The sequence below is a fragment of the Bombina bombina genome, chromosome 5, assembly GCF_027579735.1.
Source record: "Bombina bombina isolate aBomBom1 chromosome 5, aBomBom1.pri, whole genome shotgun sequence".
Lineage (NCBI taxonomy): Eukaryota > Metazoa > Chordata > Amphibia > Anura > Bombinatoridae > Bombina > Bombina bombina.
The window spans coordinates 411847200-411870292 of NC_069503.1; the positions used below are offsets into that span (position 1 = coordinate 411847200).

Genomic DNA, 23093 nt, shown 5'->3' on the forward strand with positions numbered 1-23093 from the left:
GAATGCACTGTAAATATTTGACAGGATCAACTAAGTCTAGTTAAAGGGACATTGTACACTAGTTTTTTCTTTGCATAATTATTTTGTAGATGATCCATGTATATAGCCCATCTGGTAGTGTTTTTTGTAAAAAAATATAGTTCTTATTATTTCTTAATAGCATTCTGCTGATTTTCAGACAATAACCAAGCCCCAAAGGTTTAGATGCATACTGATGTATTCAGATTCCTGTGGCTCTTGTTTCTATAATCTGTCTTTTCATATGCAGGGAAGGGGGGGGGGAGTGTCCACTCTACGTGTTTTCCCAGCCCTTTCACTGGGTGTCCCAGCCTAACCTCATCAACAGTGCAAAATTGGGAGCTTCTAAGTAAGTTTTTAAATGGTTTTATACTGGATTTTTAGATCAGTATCTGCATATTCTTCTTTATAGTAGTGTATATTACATGCAGTTATATGAAAATTTATGTATACTGTTCCATTTAAATGAAGTTGTTATTTACTTCAGATTTAAAGGCTTTATTTACAGAGCTTTTTCTATGTTATATACTGTTTTGTATGCTCATGCTGAAGGACTACATTTTATTGTCCTTTCTCACCTTTATTGTATGACTTCAAAACTGAGATATTGGCAGTGGCTGTTAGGCAAAAATATTTATTTTTGTAGATAAATTGGGTAATAAAAAATAAAGATCCAAATTACAAGTGAAGCACTATTATATAATATCTTAATATAATGTAGAGTGTGCTATCGATATTGCAGGCCATGATAAGAATAGCACACAATCAGGTATTAGAGATCCATGGTAAGAACGATTGCCTATAAGAGCAGCAATAATGCACATAATGATTTTTGGATGTAATAAATGTGAGGTAACCTGTGATTAAATTTAATGTGAAACTAATATAGCAGTATTTGCTTAGCATTTTACAAACTCATACCTGCCTTTGAGCATTAAGTTTTGAATCCCTTTCTACATAAATACTTATAATAAATAGCCCCTATATTTATTGGCATTATTTTACACATACTTACCATACCTTTTGACTTAAAGTTGTGTGGAAGAGGATTTATTTTTATCAAAACCATGCCAGGTGTATCTGTCCAAGAAAAAGCAAGAGAAGTTAATTTGAAGGGCTTTTCTTCCTAAATCGCTGAACCTCAACCCTACAGAACACCTCTGGGACCATTTGAAAAGGAAAAAGTTGAAACTCACTGTCTCTATGGGATGCACAAAAACAGTGCTTGAATATTTATTCTAAAATAATAAATAAAATAAATTGCGGTCATGGCGTTACTAACAAACATGTATTTTATTTTACTATTATGTATTTTTGGACCAAACTATATATCATTCCAGCACACCTATCTCAACATTTTGCAGCTACCTTGTAATCAAAATGCAGATGGCAGTTAAAATTGATAACTTCATACCACCAACATCTATTATTGCATATTAGAATCACAAAATACAATGTTATTGCATCTCAATTCTGCCACAATTCATCTCTGGCTGTAATAATAATGTACCTATCCATTTCTCCATAGAGTTAGAAAAACAGTTATTTTATTATTGTGTTTTAAATTATACATATTATGGCTTCATTTTGGTTGGTAGATAAATTATGTAGGATATTTTTTATTCTTAGATTAAATTTTAAGTACAAGAAAACTTCTTTAAACATTTAACTTTATATTTTTTTAAATGTTTTTTTAAATTACCCTAGCATAATTTCTTTGTTGTTATGGTAATACTACCAGCCGATAAAGGTGTTAGAAATAATAATTACAAGGTATTCATGCTGATTTGAAATAAATTTACATATCAGCCGAGTTTTTATTTTCAAACTCACCCCAGAACTTGTTTTTATTTGGAGGAGTATATAGAGAATTGCGTAGACAAGGCTTGTCGCTATCATTTTGTTAGCAAAGGGTGTTTTGTTTTCTTTTGTCCATTAAGAGTGTCTAGATACCCATATGTGGTATTGTTCTTATTTAATTAATTTACAGCATGCAATTCCTAAAAATGGCTTTTTTTTTTTTAGAATGGAGTCTACTGAAAAATGTGAAGTGGTTATTCAACATTTCAATGGGAAATATTTAAAAACACCTCCAGGAGTGCCAGGTAAGTGTCAATTGGAATATTGACTGTTGTGTCTAAAGAACCCTGATATATTTATAAAACCTGAATAAATAGTTAGGCTACTATATATATATGGCACAGAATCCTAAGTCAGAGGTATAGCAAAGCCATGAGGCATCTGGGAGCAAGTCGTTCTGCACCACTATATAGTTCCATAATACTAGACAAGTGAACAAGCAATTTCATAAAATTTTATATTCATTTCAGTTTAAATTAAATCAATACTGAATGTTTTTGGACCATTAACATTATTTTTCATAAAACTAATGTAAATGTTCCTTTGCTACAGGTGAAAAAGTTCACCTGTAAGATTACATAACTTACCTCTAGCGTGCTGGAGAGCCGTGCAAATCCTGTCCTTTCTTCACAGAGTCCTGAGGCACGCTAATAGGAGGCTTAGCTTAGCTCAGCAGATCCCAGGGCTTGTGCTAAAGGGCCTGCATCTTTAGTGCAGGCCCTGTGATCAACCGCACTAAGCCTTCTATTAGTGCGCCCAAGGATCTATGAAAAAGGATTGGAGCTCTCCAGCATGCTAGAGGTAAGTATGTTTACCCTAAGATAATTTAAAGGAAACTAATGAATACTAACTAATTTTGTCAGTATTTCTTAATTTTCTTTAAATTTTTTGGTGCATTTGTTTCGATATTCATTTTGCAAAAACAACACAATATGTGTGTTTCTTTAAGAATTTGCATTTGTAACAAAACAAATCCACATTTCTTCTTGACATGGAAATAGTGTTTAATAACAACAAATAATGGACTAGATTGCGAGTGGAGGGCTAACTGTTACACACAAGCAAAAAGGGGTTTACTGTAGGTGTTTGCATTCTTTGGGTTTACCACTGGTATTAGGAGTTAAAAGTAAATGCGATCACTTGAGCACAATCCCAATTTACGTTAGAATGATTACCGCGTCCCCAGAGCTCTGGTTAACTGTCTCAGGAAACAAAAACGTTTTCTATACCTATATATAATTATGCTTTCTGCACTCGTCGGGTTAGCGCGGGTGAAATCAGTTTACTTTCAACTCATAATATATGCACAACCCAAATCATGCAAAAAAGTCACTTCTAGCACAGTTAATGCTTGAGCAAAGAATTAAATAACGCTCCATTTATAATCTGGCCCAATATAGGTATAACATAAAATTCCAAGGTTAATACAATTAAATATCATTATTATACATTGTTTTTTGTTTTTTTAAAATAGTATTTTAAAATGTATATTCTCCAAAATTACATTTGTTTGCAACAACATTGACTTTAATGTCTCTTCAGCAAAGCTATATTGCAATATTACAATCTTTGAAACATTAACAATAGCTATATCATATGATTGAAATATCCTATAATATAAATGGCCAAGTGTATTTGTCCAAAGCTGTCATGTGCAGTAGAGACAGCACGAGGACAAACACATCTGGCCTTAGAGTCCCTACCTGATCTGCGGTGCGGGCAGAAGTGCGGGTGGTGTGGCCGGGCGTGAAGGTGCGGGGCCAGGCGCGGTCGCGCATGCAAGATAGAGGGGAGAGAGATAGAGAGGGGGGAGAGATAGAAAGAGGGGGAGAGAACAAAAGAGATGGGAAAGAGCTAAAGATAGGATAAGAGAGGGGAAAGAGCAAGAGAGGGGGAGAGAGAGCAATATAGAGGGGGAGAGAGAAAATAAGAGGGGGAAAGAGAGAGCGAGCAAAAGAGAGGGGAAGAGAGAGAGCAAAAGAAAAGGGGGAGAGAGAGCAAAAGAAGAGAGGTGGAGATAGAGAGGGGGGAGAGAGAGAGGGGGAGATAGAGAGGGGGAGATGGAGAGAGAGGGGGGAGATGGAGAGAGAGGGGGGAGATGGAGAGAGAGGGGGGACATGGAGAGAGAGGGGGGTAGGGAGAGAGAGGGGTAGGGAGAGAGAGGGGGAGGGAGAGAGTGGGGGGAGAGAGAGGGGGGATGGAGAGAGAGGGGGAGAGAGGGGGGAGGGAGAGAGAGGAGGGAGAGAGAGGCTAAGTTTCATTAAAACTAATATAAAAGGCCAAGTGTGTTTGTCTGAAGCTGTCATGCGCAGTAGAGAAAGCACAAGGACAAACACACCTGGCCTTAGAGTCCCTACCTGATCTGCGGTGCGGGCAGAAGAGAGGGGGGAGGGAGAGAGAAAAGATAGGATAACAGAGGGGAAAGAGCAAGCAAGGGGGGAGAGAGAGCAATATAGAGGGGGAGAGAGAAAATAAGAGGGGGAAAGAGAGAACGCAAAAGAGAGGGGAAGAGTGAGAGAGCAAAAGAAAAGGGGGAGAGAGAGCAAAAGAAGAGAGGGGGAGATAGAGAGGAGGGATAGAGATGGGAGGGGAGAGAAGGGGAGAGAGAGGGGGGGAGGGAGAGAGGGGGAGAGAGAGGGGGGAGAGAGAGAGGGGGGGGAGAGAGAGAGGGGAGACTGAGAGAGTGGGGAGAGGGAGAGAGAGGGAGAGAGAGGGGGGGGGAGAGAGGGGAGAGAGAGAGAGGGGGGAGAGAGAGAGGGGGAGAGAGAGGGGGAGAGGGAGAGAGAGGGGGAGAGGGAGAGAGAGGGGGAGAGGGAGAAAGAGAGGGAGAGAGGGGAGAGAGAGCGCAAAAGAGAGGGGGAGAGAGAGCAATAGAGAGGGGGAGAGAAAGCAATAGAGAGTGGGGAGAGAGAGCAATAGAGAGGGGGGAGAGAGAGCACAAAAGAGAGGAGAGAGAGAGAGCAAAAGAGTTGAGGGAGAGCGCGAAAGAGAGGGGGAGAGAGAGAGCGCAAAAGAGAGGGGGAGAGAGAGCGCAAAAGAGAGGGGGAGATAGAGAGCACAAAAGAGAGGGGGGAGAGAGAGAGCAAAAGAGAGGGGGTGGGAGAGAGCGCAACGGGTGGGACCACTGTACTGCAAAAAATGGCCCGTGTGAACGGGCTTTAGGACTAGTATCTTATAACTGAAAAGAAGAACCTCTTAAACCACCAGTATAAATTAGTATACAAGAATAAGAGATCACTCATGGAACTCCACATAGCAAAGAGATATTTATTATATGGTTTATAAAATAAAAACAACCTCTTAGACAAGCAGTATATAATAAATATGATGGTTTATAAAATAAAAACAACCTCTTAGACAAGCAGTATATAATAAATATGTAGATCTAGGAGGCCACTTTTGGACTTCAGGGAAGCAGATGTTTCTTATAACCTATTATTATTTACTTCTTCACCTATTATATATGAGGTATAACTCTTATACTACATATTGCTAGCATATTTTTCTAAGTAAAAAAAGGTACACAGCAGAATTTTACATTACTAATACCTGCAAGAACACGGCATCACGTATAAAAGAACATTTAAGTGAAAGTTGAGAAATTGTTGTTATCATATGCATTGATCAGATGTTTATTATATACAAACATATATTTTCTACATTTTCTGAGTAACATTATACAGATATAGGCATATTACTAATTTTTGCTTTCATTCATTATTAGAGCACGTATTTATATAATGGAAACTTTTACAGATTCCACAATCAATGCATTTGTTTCCTGTTGCATATAATCTGCATTTTATTTTGAATCACTAGTTAAAAAACATCTATAGACATGCTTGATTCTAAGAATCCCTTAGAGTAAATATGGTTTATAAATATGGTATTCTATGCTAATTTTGCTGCATGAATATTTAATTTAATTAAATGTGTTGCTCATTTATTTTGATCAGATTATTCTCTAGAGCAGGATGCAGACATATATTGTATGAACTTTAGATAAATCTGCTTTATCTGAGCGTCTTATTAGCTTGTTGCTGACAGGATGTTACCACAACGTGCGATAATGAATGTGCATTACTATGTTTTTATTGGCTGAAAAATATTGGAACCATTAGATTGATCAGAAAGCTTAAATGTCTATAAGTAAGTAATTACCATTTACAAATGTAGATTTCATTAACATTTGAGTAACTAATGGTGCATCAGTTAACATTTGACATAGCTTTTCAAAGAGACATTCTTTGTTTAGTCAGGTGTTTGATATCAATGTTGATTTTGTAATTTAGCAAATAAACCCCCTTTAATAGTAATGAAGAAACATCTCATTGGGGAGAAAGTTGATATTTTGCTTGCTTATTTATTTGTTTATTTAATTGGCTTTCATTTATAGTCAACTAAATGAATCTTCTGGGCTAAAATATCTCTTTTTTTGTGATAGCTGATTAAATGATTTTTTAATCAGGGCTCTGAATTAAATGGGATTGGTACCTTAGCAGATCATTGTAAAAGGAGTGTAGAAGAAAGGGTCATCCAGAAATAACCAGTGGGCAAACCATCTCTTGCAGAATGTATGTTAAATGGCCAATTGGTGGATTCAAAGAAATATCTACAATCACCAATATTTGCTTTATACACTGTAAATGATAAGGGAGAATCACTTGCAAATGAATATTATAATTCTGCAGATCATCAATATTATTACTAAATTAAATCTGAATTTATTGTGACATATGCTGAACAATTACACCACTCAAGTTTCTTTTTCAGGTTAATCTTGCTATTATTCTATCATTTTCTGACGGCTAGATTTAGAGTTTTGTCGGTAACGACCCGCGTAGCTAACGCAGGCTTTTTTCTAGCCGCACCTTTAAAATAACTCTGGTATTGAGAGTCCATAGAATGTCAGCGTTAGGCTCCAAAAAAGGAGCGTAGAGCATATTTAACGCAACTGCAACTCTCGATACCAGAGTTGCTTACAGACGCGGCCAGCCTCAAAAACGTGCTCGTGCACGATTCCCCCATAGGAAACAATGGGGCTGTTTGAGCTGAAAAAAAACCTAACACCTGCAAAAAAGCCGCGTTCAGCTCCTAACGCAGCCCCATTGTTTGCTATGGGGAAACACTTCCTACGTCTGCACCTAACACTCTAACATGTACCCCGAGTCTAAACACCCCTAACCTTACACTTATTAACCCCTAATCTGCCGCCCCCCGCTATCGCTGACCCCTGCATATTATTATTAACCCCTAATCTGCCGCTCCGTAAACCGCCGCTACTTACATTATCCCTATGTACCCCTAATCTGCTGCCCTAACATTGCCGACCCCTATATTATATTTATTAACCCCTAATCTGCCCCCCACAACGTCGCCTCCACCTGCCTACACTTATTAACCCCTAATCTGCCGACCGGACCGCACCGCTATTATTATAAAGTTATTAACCCCTAATCCGCCTCACTAACCCTATAATAAATAGTATTAACCCCTAATCTGCCCTCCCTAACATCGCCGACACCTAACTTCAATTATTAACCCCTAATCTGCCGACTGGAGCTCACCACTATTCTAATAAATGTATTAACCCCTAAAGCTAAGTCTAACCCTAACACTAACACCCCCCTAAATTAAATATAATTTTAATCTAACGAAATTAATTAACTCTTATTAAATAAATTATTCCTATTTAAAGCTAAATATTTACCTGTAAAATAAATCCTAATATAGCTACAATATAAATTATATTTATATTATAGCTATTTTAGGATTAATATTTATTTTACAGGTAACTTTGTATTTATTTTAACCAGGTACAATAGCTATTAAATAGTTAAGAACTATTTAACAGCTAAAATAGTTAAAATAATTACACATTTACCTGTAAAATAAATCCTAACCTAAGTTACAATTAAACCTAACACTACACTATCAATAAATAAATTAAATAAACTACCTACAATTATCTACAATTAAACCTAACACTACACTATCAATAAATTAATTAAATACAATACCTACAATTATCTACAATTAAACCTAACACTACACTATCAATAAATAAATTAAATACAATTCCTACAAATAAATACAATGAAATAAACTAACTAAAGTACAAAAAATAAAAAAGAACTAAGTTACAAAAAATAAAAAAATATTTACAAACATTAGAAATATATTACAACAATTTTAAACTAATTACACCTACTCTAAGCCCCCTAATAAAATAACAAAGCCCCCCAAAATAAAAAAATGCCCTACCCTATTCTAAATTACTAAAGTTCAAAGCTCTTTTACCTTACCAGCCCTGAACAGGGCCCTTTGCGGGGCATGCCCCAAGAAGTTCAGCTCTTTTGCCTGTAAAAAAAAACATACAATACCCCCCCCCCAACATTACAACCCACCACCCACATACCAATCGGATTGAACTTGATTCTGATTGGCTGATTCCATCAGCCAATCAGAATATTCCTACCTTAATTCCGATTGGCTGACGTCATTTAAAGGAACCGTCATCTTGGATGACGTCATTTAAAAGGAACCGTCATTCGTCGTTCAGTCGTCGGCCAGGATGGATGTTCCGCGTCGGAGGTCTTCAGGATGCTGCCGCTCCGCTCCGGATGGATGACGATAGAAGATGCCTCTTGGATGAAGACTTCAATCGGATGGAAGACCTCTTCTGCCCCGCTTGGATGAAGACTTCTACCGGATGGAGGACCTCTTCTTGCTCCGCTTGGATGAAGAATTTGGCTCGGCTGGGTGAAGACGACTCAAGGTAGGGAGATCTTCAGGGGCTTAGTGTTAGGTTTATTTAAGGGGGGTTTGGGTTAGATTAGGGGTATGTGGGTGGTGGGTTGTAATGTTGGGGGGGTATTGTAAGTTTTTTTTTACAGGCAAAAGAGCTGAACTTCTTGGGGCATGCCCCGCAAAGGGCCCTGTTCAGGGCTGGTAAGGTAAAAGAGCTTTGAACTTTAGTAATTTAGAATAGGGTAGGGCATTTTTTTATTTTGGGGGGCTTTGTTATTTTATTAGGGATCTTAGAGTAGGTGTAATTAGTTTAAAATTGTTGTAATATATTTCTAATGTTTGCAAATATTTTTTTATTTTTTGTAACTTAGTTCTTTTTTATTTTTTGTACTTTAGTTAGTTTATTTCATTGTATTTATTTGTAGGAATTGTATTTAATTTATTTATTTATAGTGTAGTGTTAGGTTTAATTGTAACTTAGGTTAGGATTTATTTTACAGGTAAATTTGTAATTATTTTAACTATTTTAGCTATTAAATAGTTCTTAACTATTTAATAGCTATTGTACCTGGTTAAAATAAATACAAAGTTACCTGTAAAATAAATATTAATCCTAAAATAGCTATAATATAATTATAATTTATGTTGTAGCTATATTAGGATTTATTTTACAGGTAAGTATTTAGCTTTAAATAGGAATAATTTATTTAATAAGAGTTAATTAATTTCGTTAGATTAAAATTATATTTAATTTAGGGGGGTGTTAGTGCTAGGGTTAGACTTAGCTTTAGGGGTTAATACATTTATTAGAATAGCGGTGAGCTCCAGTCGGCAGATTAGGGGTTAATAATTGAAGTTAGGTGTCGGCGATGTTAGGGAGGGCAGATTAGGGGTTAATACTATTTATTATAGGGTTATTGAGGCGGGAGTGAGGCGGATTAGGGGTTAATAAATTTATTATAGTAGCGGTGAGATCCGCTCGGCAGATTAGGGGTTAATAAGTGTAGGCAGGTGGAGGCGACGTTGAGGGGGGCAGATTAGGGGTTAATAAATATAATATAGGGGTCGGCGGTGTTAGGGGCAGCAGATTAGGGGTACATAGCTATAATGTAGGTGGCGGCGCTTTGCGGTCGGCAGATTAGGGGTTAATTATTGTAGGTAGCTGGCTGCGACGTTGTGGTGGGCAGGTTAGGGGTTAATAAATATAATATAGGGGTCGGCGGTGTTAGGGGCAGCAGATTAGGGGTACATAAGTATAACGTAGGTGGCGGTCGGCAGATTAGGGGTTAAAAAAATTTAATCGAGTGGCGGCGATGTGGGGGGACCTCGGTTTAGGGGTACATAGGTAGTTTATGGGTGTTAGTGTACTTTAGAGTACAGTAGTTAAGAGCATTATGAACCGGCGTTAGCCCAGAAACTCTTAACTACTGACTTTTTTCTGCGGCTGTAGTTTTGTCGTTAGATTTCTAACGCTCACTTCAGACACGACTCTAAATACCGGAGTTAGAAAGATCCCATTGAAAAGATAGGATACGCAATTGACGTAAGGGGATCTGCGGTATGGAAAAGTCGCGGCTGAAAAGTGAGCTTTAGACCCTTTTTTGACTGACTCCAAAAACCGGCCGTAGCCTAAAACCAGCGTTAGGAGCCTCTAACGCTGGTTTTCACGGCTACCGCCAAACTCCAAATCTAGGCCTTAGATTTTACAATGATTAAATCAGAATTCACTGATTGAGATTAGTTAAATAATATGTCAGCATTTCTGTTTGTAACATTTGGCTTATTTCTTAAGATATTTTACCAGTTGTGTTTCTCCTTGTGTGAAAGAGTAAATTGATGGACATGCATGGTTCCATAAATTCTGAAAAATGCTTTTACTATATCAGTACTATAAATGAATATTTCATTTTTAATTGGAGCCACATTCATTTGATTAGATTTCATATTGGGTATAATTTCCCTCCAAGGTATAATATATATTTCTTTTTACCTATGCAACGGTTCCTGGCATGATAACAGCTCATTAATTTCCTGTTGCACCGTGTTAAAAATGAAAGTGAGCTAAATTTGTCCTATTCATTTCTATCAAGTTTTACTTTTTTTTTTTTTTTAAATTAATGCAATATGTAGCATTTGTAATATTAAAGTACAAAATGACACCAACTAATTTGAAACTATTTAAAATAATTTGAGCTATATGATAGATGTGATTATTCAAAAATGTTTAACTTTTGAATGCATTAAAGGGACACTGAACCCAAATTTTTCTTTCATGATTCAGATAGAGCATGCAATTTTAAGCAACTTTCTAATTTACTTCTATCATTTATTCTTCGTTCTCTTGCTATCTTTATTTGAAAAAGAAGGCATCCAAGCTAAGGATCCAGCACATTTTTGGTTCAGGCCATGGACAACACTTGTTTATTGGTGCTGTCCAATCAGCAAGGAAAATCCAGGTTGTTCACCAAAAATGGGCCGGTATATAAACTTACATTTTTGCTTTTCAAATAAACATACCAAGATAATGAAGACAATTTGATAATAGGAGTAAATTAAAAAGTTGCTTAAAATTGCATGGTCTATCTGAATCACGAAAGAAAAAAATGTGGGTTCAGTGTCCATTTAAACTAAATTTCCCATTGCAGCTCAGACTTCTATTCTTTGCAAGCACAATAAATGAAAACATATTCATGTGCTAGTTTCTGGGTTATTAAAATACCCCAAAAATCTTCTATGATGCCATAAGAAATGAAGTAAATTAATTTCACAGTTCCAGAGATATAAGTGTAATAAAGCAGAACTGGAAAAGTGTATAGCATTCTGCCTGCAGTGATATTTTTCTTAGCAGATTGTTAAATCTATTGCAATTATTTGAGAATGCCATTGAAAAATCTATATATTTTACTTCCACTGATCTATGTCAGTTACCATGCCCAGGAAAATGATATAATGTTAGTTTGGGTCACTTAAGACACAGTAAATACAATCTGCATTTTCATTAAGAAAGATTACCCATTTGAAATAAATTAAAATTAAAATTGTACTTTGGTAGTTTTTGTACTGTATTTGAATGTTCTAATGGATATGTATTATTCCAATTATTGTAATTGTGTTTAGAAATGTACATTTAGGGGCCAAATTATCAAGCTCCGAATGGATGCCCCTGTTTCCACGCAAGCTTTCAGGCTCAGCGGAAACAGTAGTTATGAAGCAGCGGTCTAAAGACTGCTGCTCCATAACTTGTCCACTGCCTCTGAGGCTGCGGTCTTCAATCCGCCTGATCCTATACGATTGGGCTGATTGACACCCCCTGCTAGCGGCCAATTGGCCACAAATCTGCAGGGGGCGTCATTGCATAGCGTATGCTGTCGGTATTTATCGATGTGCTATGGACATGATACGCTACATTGTATCATGTCCGTTCGCACTTTAATAAATTTTCCCCATAGATTCTACCACGTTATACAGGTGATATAATAAAGACAAGACACCCAAAGCCAACTGGCACAGTGAGTTTACATAACCCTGCTCCCTAGAGAACTTTCAACCTAAGTAGACACAAATATACATTTCTTAATACTTGTGATGAAAAAAGAGAATGGTGGGTTTTACAATGTTCATATTTCTCCTAGGATTTATTAGCATATATTACACATTTGTATGGCAACTGAAATGTTTCCAGTTGTATTAATAAGGTGTTTTTTTATTGTTTGTTTTGTTTTTTTTAAAAACTACTGTTATTGCAGTGTATTATTGGTCTTGGCTACAGGAAATTGTCTTACTTTAGGACTCCTAAATATAACTTTATTTGCTTTGTAAACAGTGATACACAGACAAGCAATAGCGTTTTAGGATATACACAGACAAGCAATGGCGTTTTAGGACGCGGTCAAACCGAAATTGGTATTAAGCTGGTCTTCATAAAGGCTAAACTGACTAGCCGAAACGTTGACTGTAAGGAATTGAAACTTTTGTAAATAAAGAATACACATTGGAAATTATAAAGTCCTGAGAGTGCCCTCTTATTGTGAATTGTTGCATGATTCCTGTTGAGGAAACGCCCAGGCTACACACCCACACATCAAGAGAGTGAGTGCATTGAGGTGATTAATTATATATATATATATATATATATATATATATATATATATATATATATATATATATATGTGTGTGTGTACATATATTGATTAATGTATTTATATTTTGTATTTTTTGTATTTTCAGACATATGTATACATATAAACACATAAATATATATGTACACATATAAAGACATACGTGCATTAGAGCCTTTCGCCGTAAAGTAGATGAAAACATGTAAAAACATATTTATGCAATATTCATATTTAATAAAGGTTTTAACTATGTATTTACTGTAAATATTTGACATTCCAATGTTCTGCACATAGCAGAATATGTTCTATGTATTTATAAATAGATATCCCTCTATATATCTGTATTTAGCTATACCTATATATAATCATGTATATATATATATATATATATATATATATATATATATATACATATATATATATATGTTTAAAAACCCATCAGATATATGTAGAAATATTTATTTATGAATAAACTGAACATATTCCGTTACGTAAAGAACATTGGAAAGGGGGGTGGAGCTTGAAGCCGAACTGAACGGACGTGTTTGCTCAGATCTCCGTGCATAACCAGAGTTTTTCAGCCTTTAAAAGCCCTTAATTTGGGAACTTTCTCTCCAATAACTACTTGCTAGATTCCCTAGGACACTTTGTTATTGGCTACCACATTTTAAGGTCTACAACTTGCCCTGGGCAGCATCCTAGCCCTTAAACCACAGAGCAGCCCGGCATTGGACCGAGCACAGATAGGGACCGCCGCCTAAGATAGGTACTCCGGAGGGTCAGGGCTCCGCTCCGGAGTACACCTGTCTTGCCTGAGTAACAAGGGAAGTTAACAAAACAGGGAATCAGGGAGTGAGGTGATAGCCCCGCAGCAACGGTGACGAGAGATGGAGCTAACCGGATTGGGACCAGACATCAGGTCGGAGTGTATCCAGGAGCCGCAACTTACCCAGAGCATCGGACCCAAGATCTGCGCTTCAGGAGGAGATCCCTTCAGAGACCAAGCAGATCCTTGGTTTATGCCGCCAGCTCTTGCCTGTCAGTCCGGACATCTGCGCCACAAGGTTGGTGGCGGCCATCTTGGAAGAGGAGCTGAGGTGACCGCACTTTAGGCGGAACAGATTCCTTTCATTGACAGCACCTCCCCAGTGAGCAGCTCTATATCCAGGGAACTCAAGTGTGCTTCCGAGTGGGTGCCAGCTGCAGAGGTAAGAAGACAAGAGTCACACACTTAGATCTCAGCCACGTCCCCCAGGTGGCACTAGAGGTGGAGCTCGACTATGACAGCTTTCTCCTACTCTATCTCCTAGCCAGGAGGGGCTGCCCATTTGAGCCCACAGCATAAGGGGCTACTGCCTTGAAGGGCCCTGAGGCTCTAATGTAAGCGGGCACTACAGAGGGATCAGGAACCGGAGTGTTACTTGGGCATCCACACGTGGAGTCTTCTGATCAGGTAACAGATCCAAGTTTCTTTGACATACACCCATACCTCCGTTGAGAAACACTTGGCCCTGAGGGGGCATTATCTTGCACCATTGTCATTTCCCTAAGACTTACATTTCTTGTTGAATGGGTGGACAGTGATCCCGGCACAGAACTACACTTCCCATAAACTGTTCCGTATACCAACAGGGCCATACTGTGAGCTGCAGCCATCATTGCTGCCATTAATAATCTACATAATTTCAATGTTTAAACCAAATTTGATCTTCCTACATTGTCTGTAGTGCCAATACACCTGTGAGGTGTTCAAATACAAAGTGCATCACTGATTTACTGTCCTCGCTGTGACTATTCTAACCAGCTCACAGCATAGTATATAGGTTCTTTATATGGCCCTGTTATATGCTATATTCGAACTGTGACTTCACACCAGGTCCACTGTGAACTGTTTTGCTCTACTGTATATTTCAATTGCACTGTGAGTTCTCCAGTTAGATTGTGAGTCTTGTTACAGCTCCTAGGCTTGGTATATTGATCTATTATTTGTCTATTATTTGTTTTTGGTATATTGATCTATTATTTTGTTTTAACCTAACATCTGGTTTATTGTGAATTGTATTGCTCTGCTGCATATTTTACCCGCATTGTGAATTTTAGGTGCAGATTGTGAGTCTCAGGGGTGGGGACTGGCCGCTGTGGGCCCCTTCGTGCCTCCCCCCTTTCTGGCCCAGCTTGTCTGAGTTGATCACTTTCCTTTCCCTTCCTTTTTGGTCATATCCCCTTTTCCCGGAGGTATGGGGGGTCCGTGGGGACCGCCTTATCTGTAGAAACTTGTGCGCTTATTAGGCCGTACCACTTTCCTTAAAGGGACAGTATACTGAAAAATGGTTTTTCGCTTAATGTGTTTACAATTGCTTTTTTTTTACCAACTGCAGAGAAAAAATGTATGAAAAATAGCTTTTTATGTTTTTTTGTATATATAAAAGCTCTGATTTTGTGTTTTGAAGCCACAACCTAATAAAATGGGTTGAGCTTGTAGGTATAATCAGATCTCATTACTGTATCACATTGTGTACATATACATGCTTCTTTATCTTATATCTTTCCATAAAACAATTACTAGTACTTGGAGAGAACAATGGAAAATCAACATTGTATTACCTTATCTCTGCTATATCCCATTTGGAGTGTAGTTTCTTCTGCTGGCTGTGTTTACAAAGCTTATCTATAGCTGGGACCTGCGGCCACAAACTTTCAGAATAGGTGGGGATACCACATGCTAAATCAACTATTTCAAATGCCAATATAAGGGTAAAAGAGCTACTTGTAAACAATTTAATACACTCCAGCAGGTAAAGTGGATCATTGGGAACAAATTAAAGGGGAGAATTTTTTTGAGTAAACTGTCCCTTTAACCTATTGTTTGCTGAGCATTATATTTAGTTCAGACTAACCCTCCCTCTCAAATTGTAGTGCCCTCCTGGGACATTTGCAGAGTCCTTGACTCTCCCTCTAGAGATAACTTGCTCGGGTGTGTCCCCTCTCCTCCCCCTTTCCTGTCTAGCTTGTCTAGGTGGGTCACCTCCTCTCCCCTTTTTCCCCCTCTTTTGAGGAAGTATCACATGAAACCTGAGGAGAGGGTGCATACCTGTGATCTGCCCGAGTAACCTTACCACCCACATAAGTTCTGTTTGGGCCTACTGCCCAAGCTGGAGAGTAATGTAGTAATGTATACTTAGCATGTGACAGTTTCTTGTGAGATGTCACTCAGCCCCGCTCTAAAGGTACTTGTCTAATGCTCATTATATACATGTGAAGTACTTACCTTCTTTTTCAGCAGCTGTGCATCCATACTAAGTCTCAAGTAGGCTTCTGGTCTTTACCTTTATTGCTTTTATTATTAGCTAGTCTTTTCAATATCCCACATTCAGCCAGGAAGCACCCCAAGTCAGCATCGAAATCTAAGAAGACAGTCTATGATCACTTTATACAACCAGCCAAAGGCCCAAACATGGAATCCCAGAGAGAGCTAAGTGACCCTGACTCACAGGATGAGGAATCTCAGTTCAGTATTCACTCAACGTCTGCCTTCTAACACTTCATCACTGAATCCACGTTGAAGAAAATGCTAGCCACGCAGGCAAAATATATAACACAGGAAATACAGCGCAGTTCTGCTGAACTTAAAAAGGAGATTTCTGAAATCGGTGAAAGAGTAGATGCACTGGAACGGAAGCAGGACGATATCGTGGTGGATCAATCTAACCTTCTTTCGCACTCAGAAAATTTAGCCGACCAAATCTCTCAACTAGAACTCAAGCTGGCGGATGTTGAGAGTTCCAGAGTCTGTCTGTCTGGCGGAGCTGCAAGAGTTTCTACTGAATTTGTTCCGTGACCTAATAGACACCCCTGAGGGCCTAACCAGCACCATGAAACAAGCACATAGGGCCCAACGTCCCAGATCAGTGGCCCCTGACAAGCCACATGATGCAATAGTCTGTTTCCACAGTTTCCTGTACAAAGATAGATTGATCCAGGCAGCCTTCAAGAAGCCACACTTAGCGAGAGATTTAATGATATACAACTCCTCCCTGATCTTTCGGCTTACACCCTCCAACAAAGACAGCAATTCCAACATATCACTGTCATCCTGCGTAAAAACAATATTAAGTACAGATGGGGCTATCCTTCCAGACTAATCATTACGAAGGACAATCAAACTTATGTGGCTGCAACAATGGCTCCAGGCCTCTCTCTGCTGACAAGCTGGGGCCTCCTACCCGAACCCCCTTCCACAGCAAGATCCTCCTCACCCAAAATTACGTGCCTCTGCACCAGAGTGGTCAGCAAAATATCAAACAGTTAAAAGGGCTAAGACACTTCAACTCCCGGATACTAGCTGATCTCATGGGGCTGCTTCCTTACTTTGAGGCTTACTCCTTTTCTGAAGACTTACCACCCACACCTGTAGACCAATGCAATTGCAATTGCAATTGGACGATTCAATTTTTGATCTCTCTCCTAGTAGCGGCCTCCTAGCTTGTTACATCCGCACAAGTTTAAAAATGCACTACAGATAATTTTTACACTTTTAATGTTTTACTGATTAAGTTATGGTTTACTGTTCTTCAGTCAAGGCTAAATATGTGACTGTTATATAGCGGGGCTAATGTTCTCATCCCTATACACTTTATTCTACTCCAAAATGTCCCCCCCCCCCATTTAGAAGCCCACGCTAGGGCTCCTTGAGGTGGACTATTTCCACCGCATTTTTGGGCACTCTTTTAGTGTCCGTCCTACCCATCCATATTTCCCCCAAAGTCACTTCCTTCCTTATCTAACCCTATCCCATAACCTATTTCCATTCTTATAGCTTTTCCCTCTCTTCTCCACTGCCTGACATGTCCTCTATTCAGTTACTAACCCATAACATTAGGGGTCTCAACTCCCCTCACAAACGTAGCCTTTTACTGAGATCCCTGAAGTACCACAACCCGGATGTTTTTTTCCTTCAAGAAACACACTGGATAGATAGCGATCCCGTTAAACTTACCTCCAAGACCTATACACACATTCAAATGGCCTCCTTCACTAAAAAAGCAAGGGGACTGGCGATTTTACTTCATAAGCGACTTGCCTTTGAATTAGTAAAAGTTATCAAAGACCCTCAGGTGAGATATGTTAATCTAATCTGTAAAATAAATCATGTGGTCTATACTCTGGCCTCTGTATATCTTCCGAACACTAGCCAGCCAAGATGCCTTAAGCACATTCTCCACGTCCTCACACAGGTCCAACAGGGCAGAGTCCTTTTAGCTGGGGACTTTAATGTGGTCTGGGACCATAGAATTGACAGGAAATCTACCACTAAGGCTAAGGCACTTTCCCCAGCCGAACAATTATCTGGTAGATACCGACATTTAATGTCCTGTTCAGGCTTCTATGATATTTGGAGGGCCCTTCACCCACTAGAGAATGACTATACATACTTCTCGCATCCACATAGACTGTATTCTAGGCTAGACTACATATTCTCTACAGCAGACTCTCTCAACCTAGTAACGCAGGCCAAGATATCCCTATGTGCCTGGTCTGATCATGACCTGGTGCAGGCTGATATACGTTCTGCTAACACCACACATCCTAGAACTACCTGACGCCTGCCCCATCACATTTTAGGAGATGTGCCCTTCAGGGAGGAGCTCTGCAGAGACATCATACACTACATACAAGCCAATGATAATGAGTGGGTCAGGGATGACACCTTATGGGGTGCTGCCAAAGCCACTATTAGGGGACTCCTGATCACTAAGCAGGCGCATCTCAGGAAGCAAGCCGGCCTTACCCTTTCACAAGCCCATATCAAATTGAGAGAGTTAGAAGGTCAAAATAGGCGCACTATGGACACTGCAGTTAGGAATCACATCTCCCAACTTGAGCTCCACAGAACACAGCTTAACCTCACCAAATTAAAGCAGATGTTCTACTATAAGAGTAATAAAGCAGACACCTTACTAGCCAATAAAATAAGAAATAGGGTGGGGACTTCATGAATACACTCTATATGTACTTCAGGCTCCCTCATTCAGATCCCATCACAAATAGGCGGGGCATTTGCTGACTATTATGCTAAACCAAATAATATAGCCACATCTGAATCACCCAGGTCCACCCCCCAAGATGACATACGTACCTATTTAGATGCCTTGTCACTTCCCACACTCACCTCAGAGCAGCAAGACCTTCTAAGCTCTTCTTTTTCACTCTCGGAAATCATGACGTCATCAGAAATGTGAAGTCCTTTAAGTCACCTGGCCCAGATGGCTTTCCGGTCCATTTTTATAAGTCTTCGCTTGGGAGCTCTCTCCCTTATTGCTCAAGCTTTATAATCTAGCTAGAGAAGAAGGCCACTTCCAGAAAGAATTTTTAGAAGCCACAATAGTTACCATTTTAAAACCAAATAAGGACCCCTCTCTCTGTGCCAGTTATCTGCCAATCTCCTTGATAAATACTGATATAAAGTTTTATTCTAAGATTTTAGCTAACTGGCTTGCGAATCTACTACCGTCCCTCATCAACCCGGACCAGGTGGGATTTGTGCCCCAGCCAGAGGGTCCAGACAACACCAGGAGACTACTTAACATCCTTACCATCTCCTCCAAGCTTAATAAGCCACTCTTGGTTATCTCTCTTGATGCCCAGAAGGCTTTCGACCGGGTTAGATGGCAGTATCTCTGGGCGATTCTCAAACTCTTTCGTCTACCTAGCGAGATGGTAAATGCGATAAAAGCCCTTTACTCGACTCCCACGGCTTCCATGAGCGGATTGGGCTTCCGCTCCCCTCTCTTCACTATCACAAATGGCACTAGGCAGGGCTGTCCTCTGTCGCCGCTACTGTTCGCTCTGGCAATTGAACCATTGGCAGAACAAATAAGGGCGGACCCATAATTCAAGGTGTCAATTTGTTTGACACTTCACATAAAATTGCGCTATTTGTGGACGACGTCACTCTTTTTTCGTCTCAACCCACGCAGACCATTCCCAAACTTTTGGAGACACTAACCTCCTTTGGTGCCCACTCTTACTACAAACTGAACCTTTCAAAAATGGAGGTGTACACGCAAGGTTTCACAGGTGAACAGCTAGCTCCCTTAAAAAGAAGCTTCAATTTTACTTGGACGGACAAATCTGTTCTACCCCTGGGTGTTCGACTTTCTAGTTGTCTCCCCCAGATAATTAAAGACAACTACCTCCCTCTCCTTATCTTGCTTCGCTCCCTAAAGAAGGTTTGGAAATTGTTACATGTGTCCTGGCTTGGTAGGATTGCGGCATTGAAAATGTCTTTCCTCCCCAGGCTCACTTACCTCTTCAGATGCCTCCCCATCAAGATTCCTAAGCACATCTTGCTCCAATTTCAGAGCGGGCTAACAAAATATATCTGGCAGAACAAACCCCCCAGAGTGGAGCACAGATTACTCCAACTCCCTAAAATTTCTGGAGGTATAGCTTTACCGTCAGTTCTCCAGTACTACATGGGAGCTATGCTCACTCACGTGTCACAAGCTAAACTTCCCCACTCTCAATGGAGATCCATCAAGCAAGCTTACATGCCCCACTCCATTAGCTTGCGAAACCTAATATGGACCCCGCCACATTGCCGCAGAGAACTGGACTTGATCAATCCAGTTGTCCACGAATGTTTAGACTTCTGGGACAGAATCAGGCATCACTGGCATATTGCCCCACATCCCTCCTCTATCACCTCTATGACCGGCCTCCTCTTGGGATTGCAGGACTCCCAACCTAAAAAATGGATACAATTAGGATACAATTAGGAATTAACTCGGTATCAGACCTCTGGACCTATGCTTCACAGGACTCCTTCAAGCAACTCTCACAAATAAGCGGTAATACTCTGGTACCTCCTTATTTGTCTTTTTAGCTTAACAGAATTAAGAGCTATCTAAATAACTGGGGATTTAGACCGAACCTTGTCTGCCCACTCACCCTTTGGGAGACTGTTTGGGACCAGGGTGCCAGGTTGCGTAGGCCTCTTTCCCTCCATTACTCTTTACTCAGCGGTACACAATGTCCTGAAACACCAGCTCATTTGGCACGTTGGGAATCATTGCTAGAAACATGAGTTTCCCCTTGTTTATGGGAGCGCACCTTCTCTCTAACCCAGAAGGCCATACACAGCACAATGTTTTATGAGACTTACTACAAACTCTTATCCCACTGGTATTATGTACCTACCAGAGTGGCGAAAATGTTACCGAGTGCATACCCCGAGGAATTGCGGTCGCAGAGGTAATGCGCTTCATATTTGGTGAGAGTGCCCTGTGATTCAGCCCTTGTGGCAGCAATGCTTCTCAGTCCTATCTAATATGGGTATCCCTCTCCCTAAATCACCGTCCATAGCCTTACTACACTTAAGAGTCCACACTCTACCTAAACACCTCTCATATATCTGTATATACCTATTAACGACTATCAAACACACCATAGGTGTGGTCTGCAGCTTGCAACACAATGGCATATATCTACACCATGGAGAAGGACATCTTATATAAACTAAACAATTCCGACCTGTTCGAATTTGTCTGGGCAGTCTGGAAGGAGCAATTCGACACTGAGTGGAAACCCAACATATCGACCCCCGACCACTAGCTAGTGATGGCACATTAGAGTATGTCTATGACCGACCCAACAGATTACTGTTAGTGACATTGCCACTACCTGATCCCTTCCCCCCCTCTTCTCCCTTCCCATTTCTCAGTTCCCCTGCCCCCTTCACCCCCCAATTTCAGTGAACACGACATGTTGAGGGCCTATGAGCCCTCTTTGCACTTTAATCTTCCCCCAAAGTTTCATTCTACTTTTTTTTTAGTTATTTAATTCGAATAACCTTTTCTGAGAGTCAATTTTTCTTATAACATTTAGTTAGAGCTATAGACCGTTTTTGCAATTTTTTTGTTTTTGACTGTTTGCCTTATACAATCATTGCCTTTTCTTTGTATCCTTTCTATTCTAAATATGTTGGTCAATAAAGCTCTTTTTGAAAACTCAAAAAAAAAAAGAACATTGGAAAATAAAATAAATTCATAATTTGTCGGGTTAGCTCTACTAAGAATATGTGATAATTTTTGCGAAAGTTGGGTTAACCCTGGAGAAAAAGCAGTTTCCTTTCAACTTGTAATACCAGCGTAACCCGACTAGCGCAAAAATAAAAATCCTAGAGGAGTTTTTACTATAGCGAAAATGCAAAATACAACTCCACTTGTAATCTATCCCTTAGACTGTGGTATCCCCACCTATATTGAAAGTTTCTATACTTAAAGTGATAACGTTGAGTTGCAGTTATTATTTATTTAAAAAAGGGTGCTAAACTCAACCTGTCTGTGCCGCAGCAGCTCGCTAAAGTCAGAGCATCCAACTGCCCACAGCACAGCGCTCTTCTACCAATAAGGTGATGTTTTCATCTCTAAACCTCTATTACTGTCAGATGACACGCATGGCTATTGATTTAGAGGTGGAAACATCACCTAATTGAAGATTTCTGTGCCGTGGGTGGCCGGGGCTCTGAATTTAGCAAGCTGCCACAGCACAGATGGAGTTAGATTAGAACCCTTTTTTAAATAAATGATACATTTAAACTCAACATTATTTTCAGTGATGGTAAATCTTAGTGTTTTTTTTTAAATCTTTGATTTACGATCACTTTTAAATACAGGCTATTGACAGGCTATGTAAACACAGCCAGCAAAAAAAATTACACTCCCAATGGGGTGCATGGTAGTTAAGTAATAAAATGGTAATTTTTTATTGTTCTCTTGAAGTATTGAGCTTTGGTTTACAAATAGATATAAGATAAGAAAGCAAGTATGTGTACACAAAGTGATAACATAATGTACACAAAGTGATAACATAATGTGATATGATATTACCTGCAAGCTCAACCCATTTCAGTAGACTGTTAAAAAGCACAAAACCATCTAATTTATATACACAAATAAATCTGTAAATGCAATTTCTCATATATTTTATACTCTGCAGCTGGTATAACAAATCATTGGAAACACATTAAGGCAACAACTATTTTACAGTATACCGTCTCTTTAAATCACTCTCTCTTTCCAAATAATTTCTTGCATGGTTATATATGAACTAAATCCTATGGGAAGAAGAGAAATATACCTAGGAAAAGTAGGTACCCCTGATGACTTCTAGGAAGTTACTACCTACTCAAAGGAACCACAATACTATATATCCTACAAATCTCTTCACTTTTAGGGTAAATAAATGTACTGTATGTATCTATAAAAAGAGTGGATATTTTTGAGTTAAAGGGACACTATACACCAATTTTCATACAACTGCATGTAATAGACACTATTATAAACA

At 39.3% G+C, this 23093-nt stretch overlaps 1 protein-coding gene across 1 annotated transcript in view; it reads left to right on the forward strand.

The window, feature by feature from the left end:
• RBMS3 (RNA binding motif single stranded interacting protein 3) overlaps positions 1 to 23093 on the forward strand; it is a 1116133-nt gene that overhangs the window by 794998 nt on the left and 298042 nt on the right. Inside the window, exon 6 of the mRNA XM_053714248.1 lies at positions 2044 to 2123. Within this exon, the coding sequence (XP_053570223.1) occupies positions 2044 to 2123 (80 nt within the window). The remainder of the gene's footprint in view (positions 1 to 2043; positions 2124 to 23093) is intronic.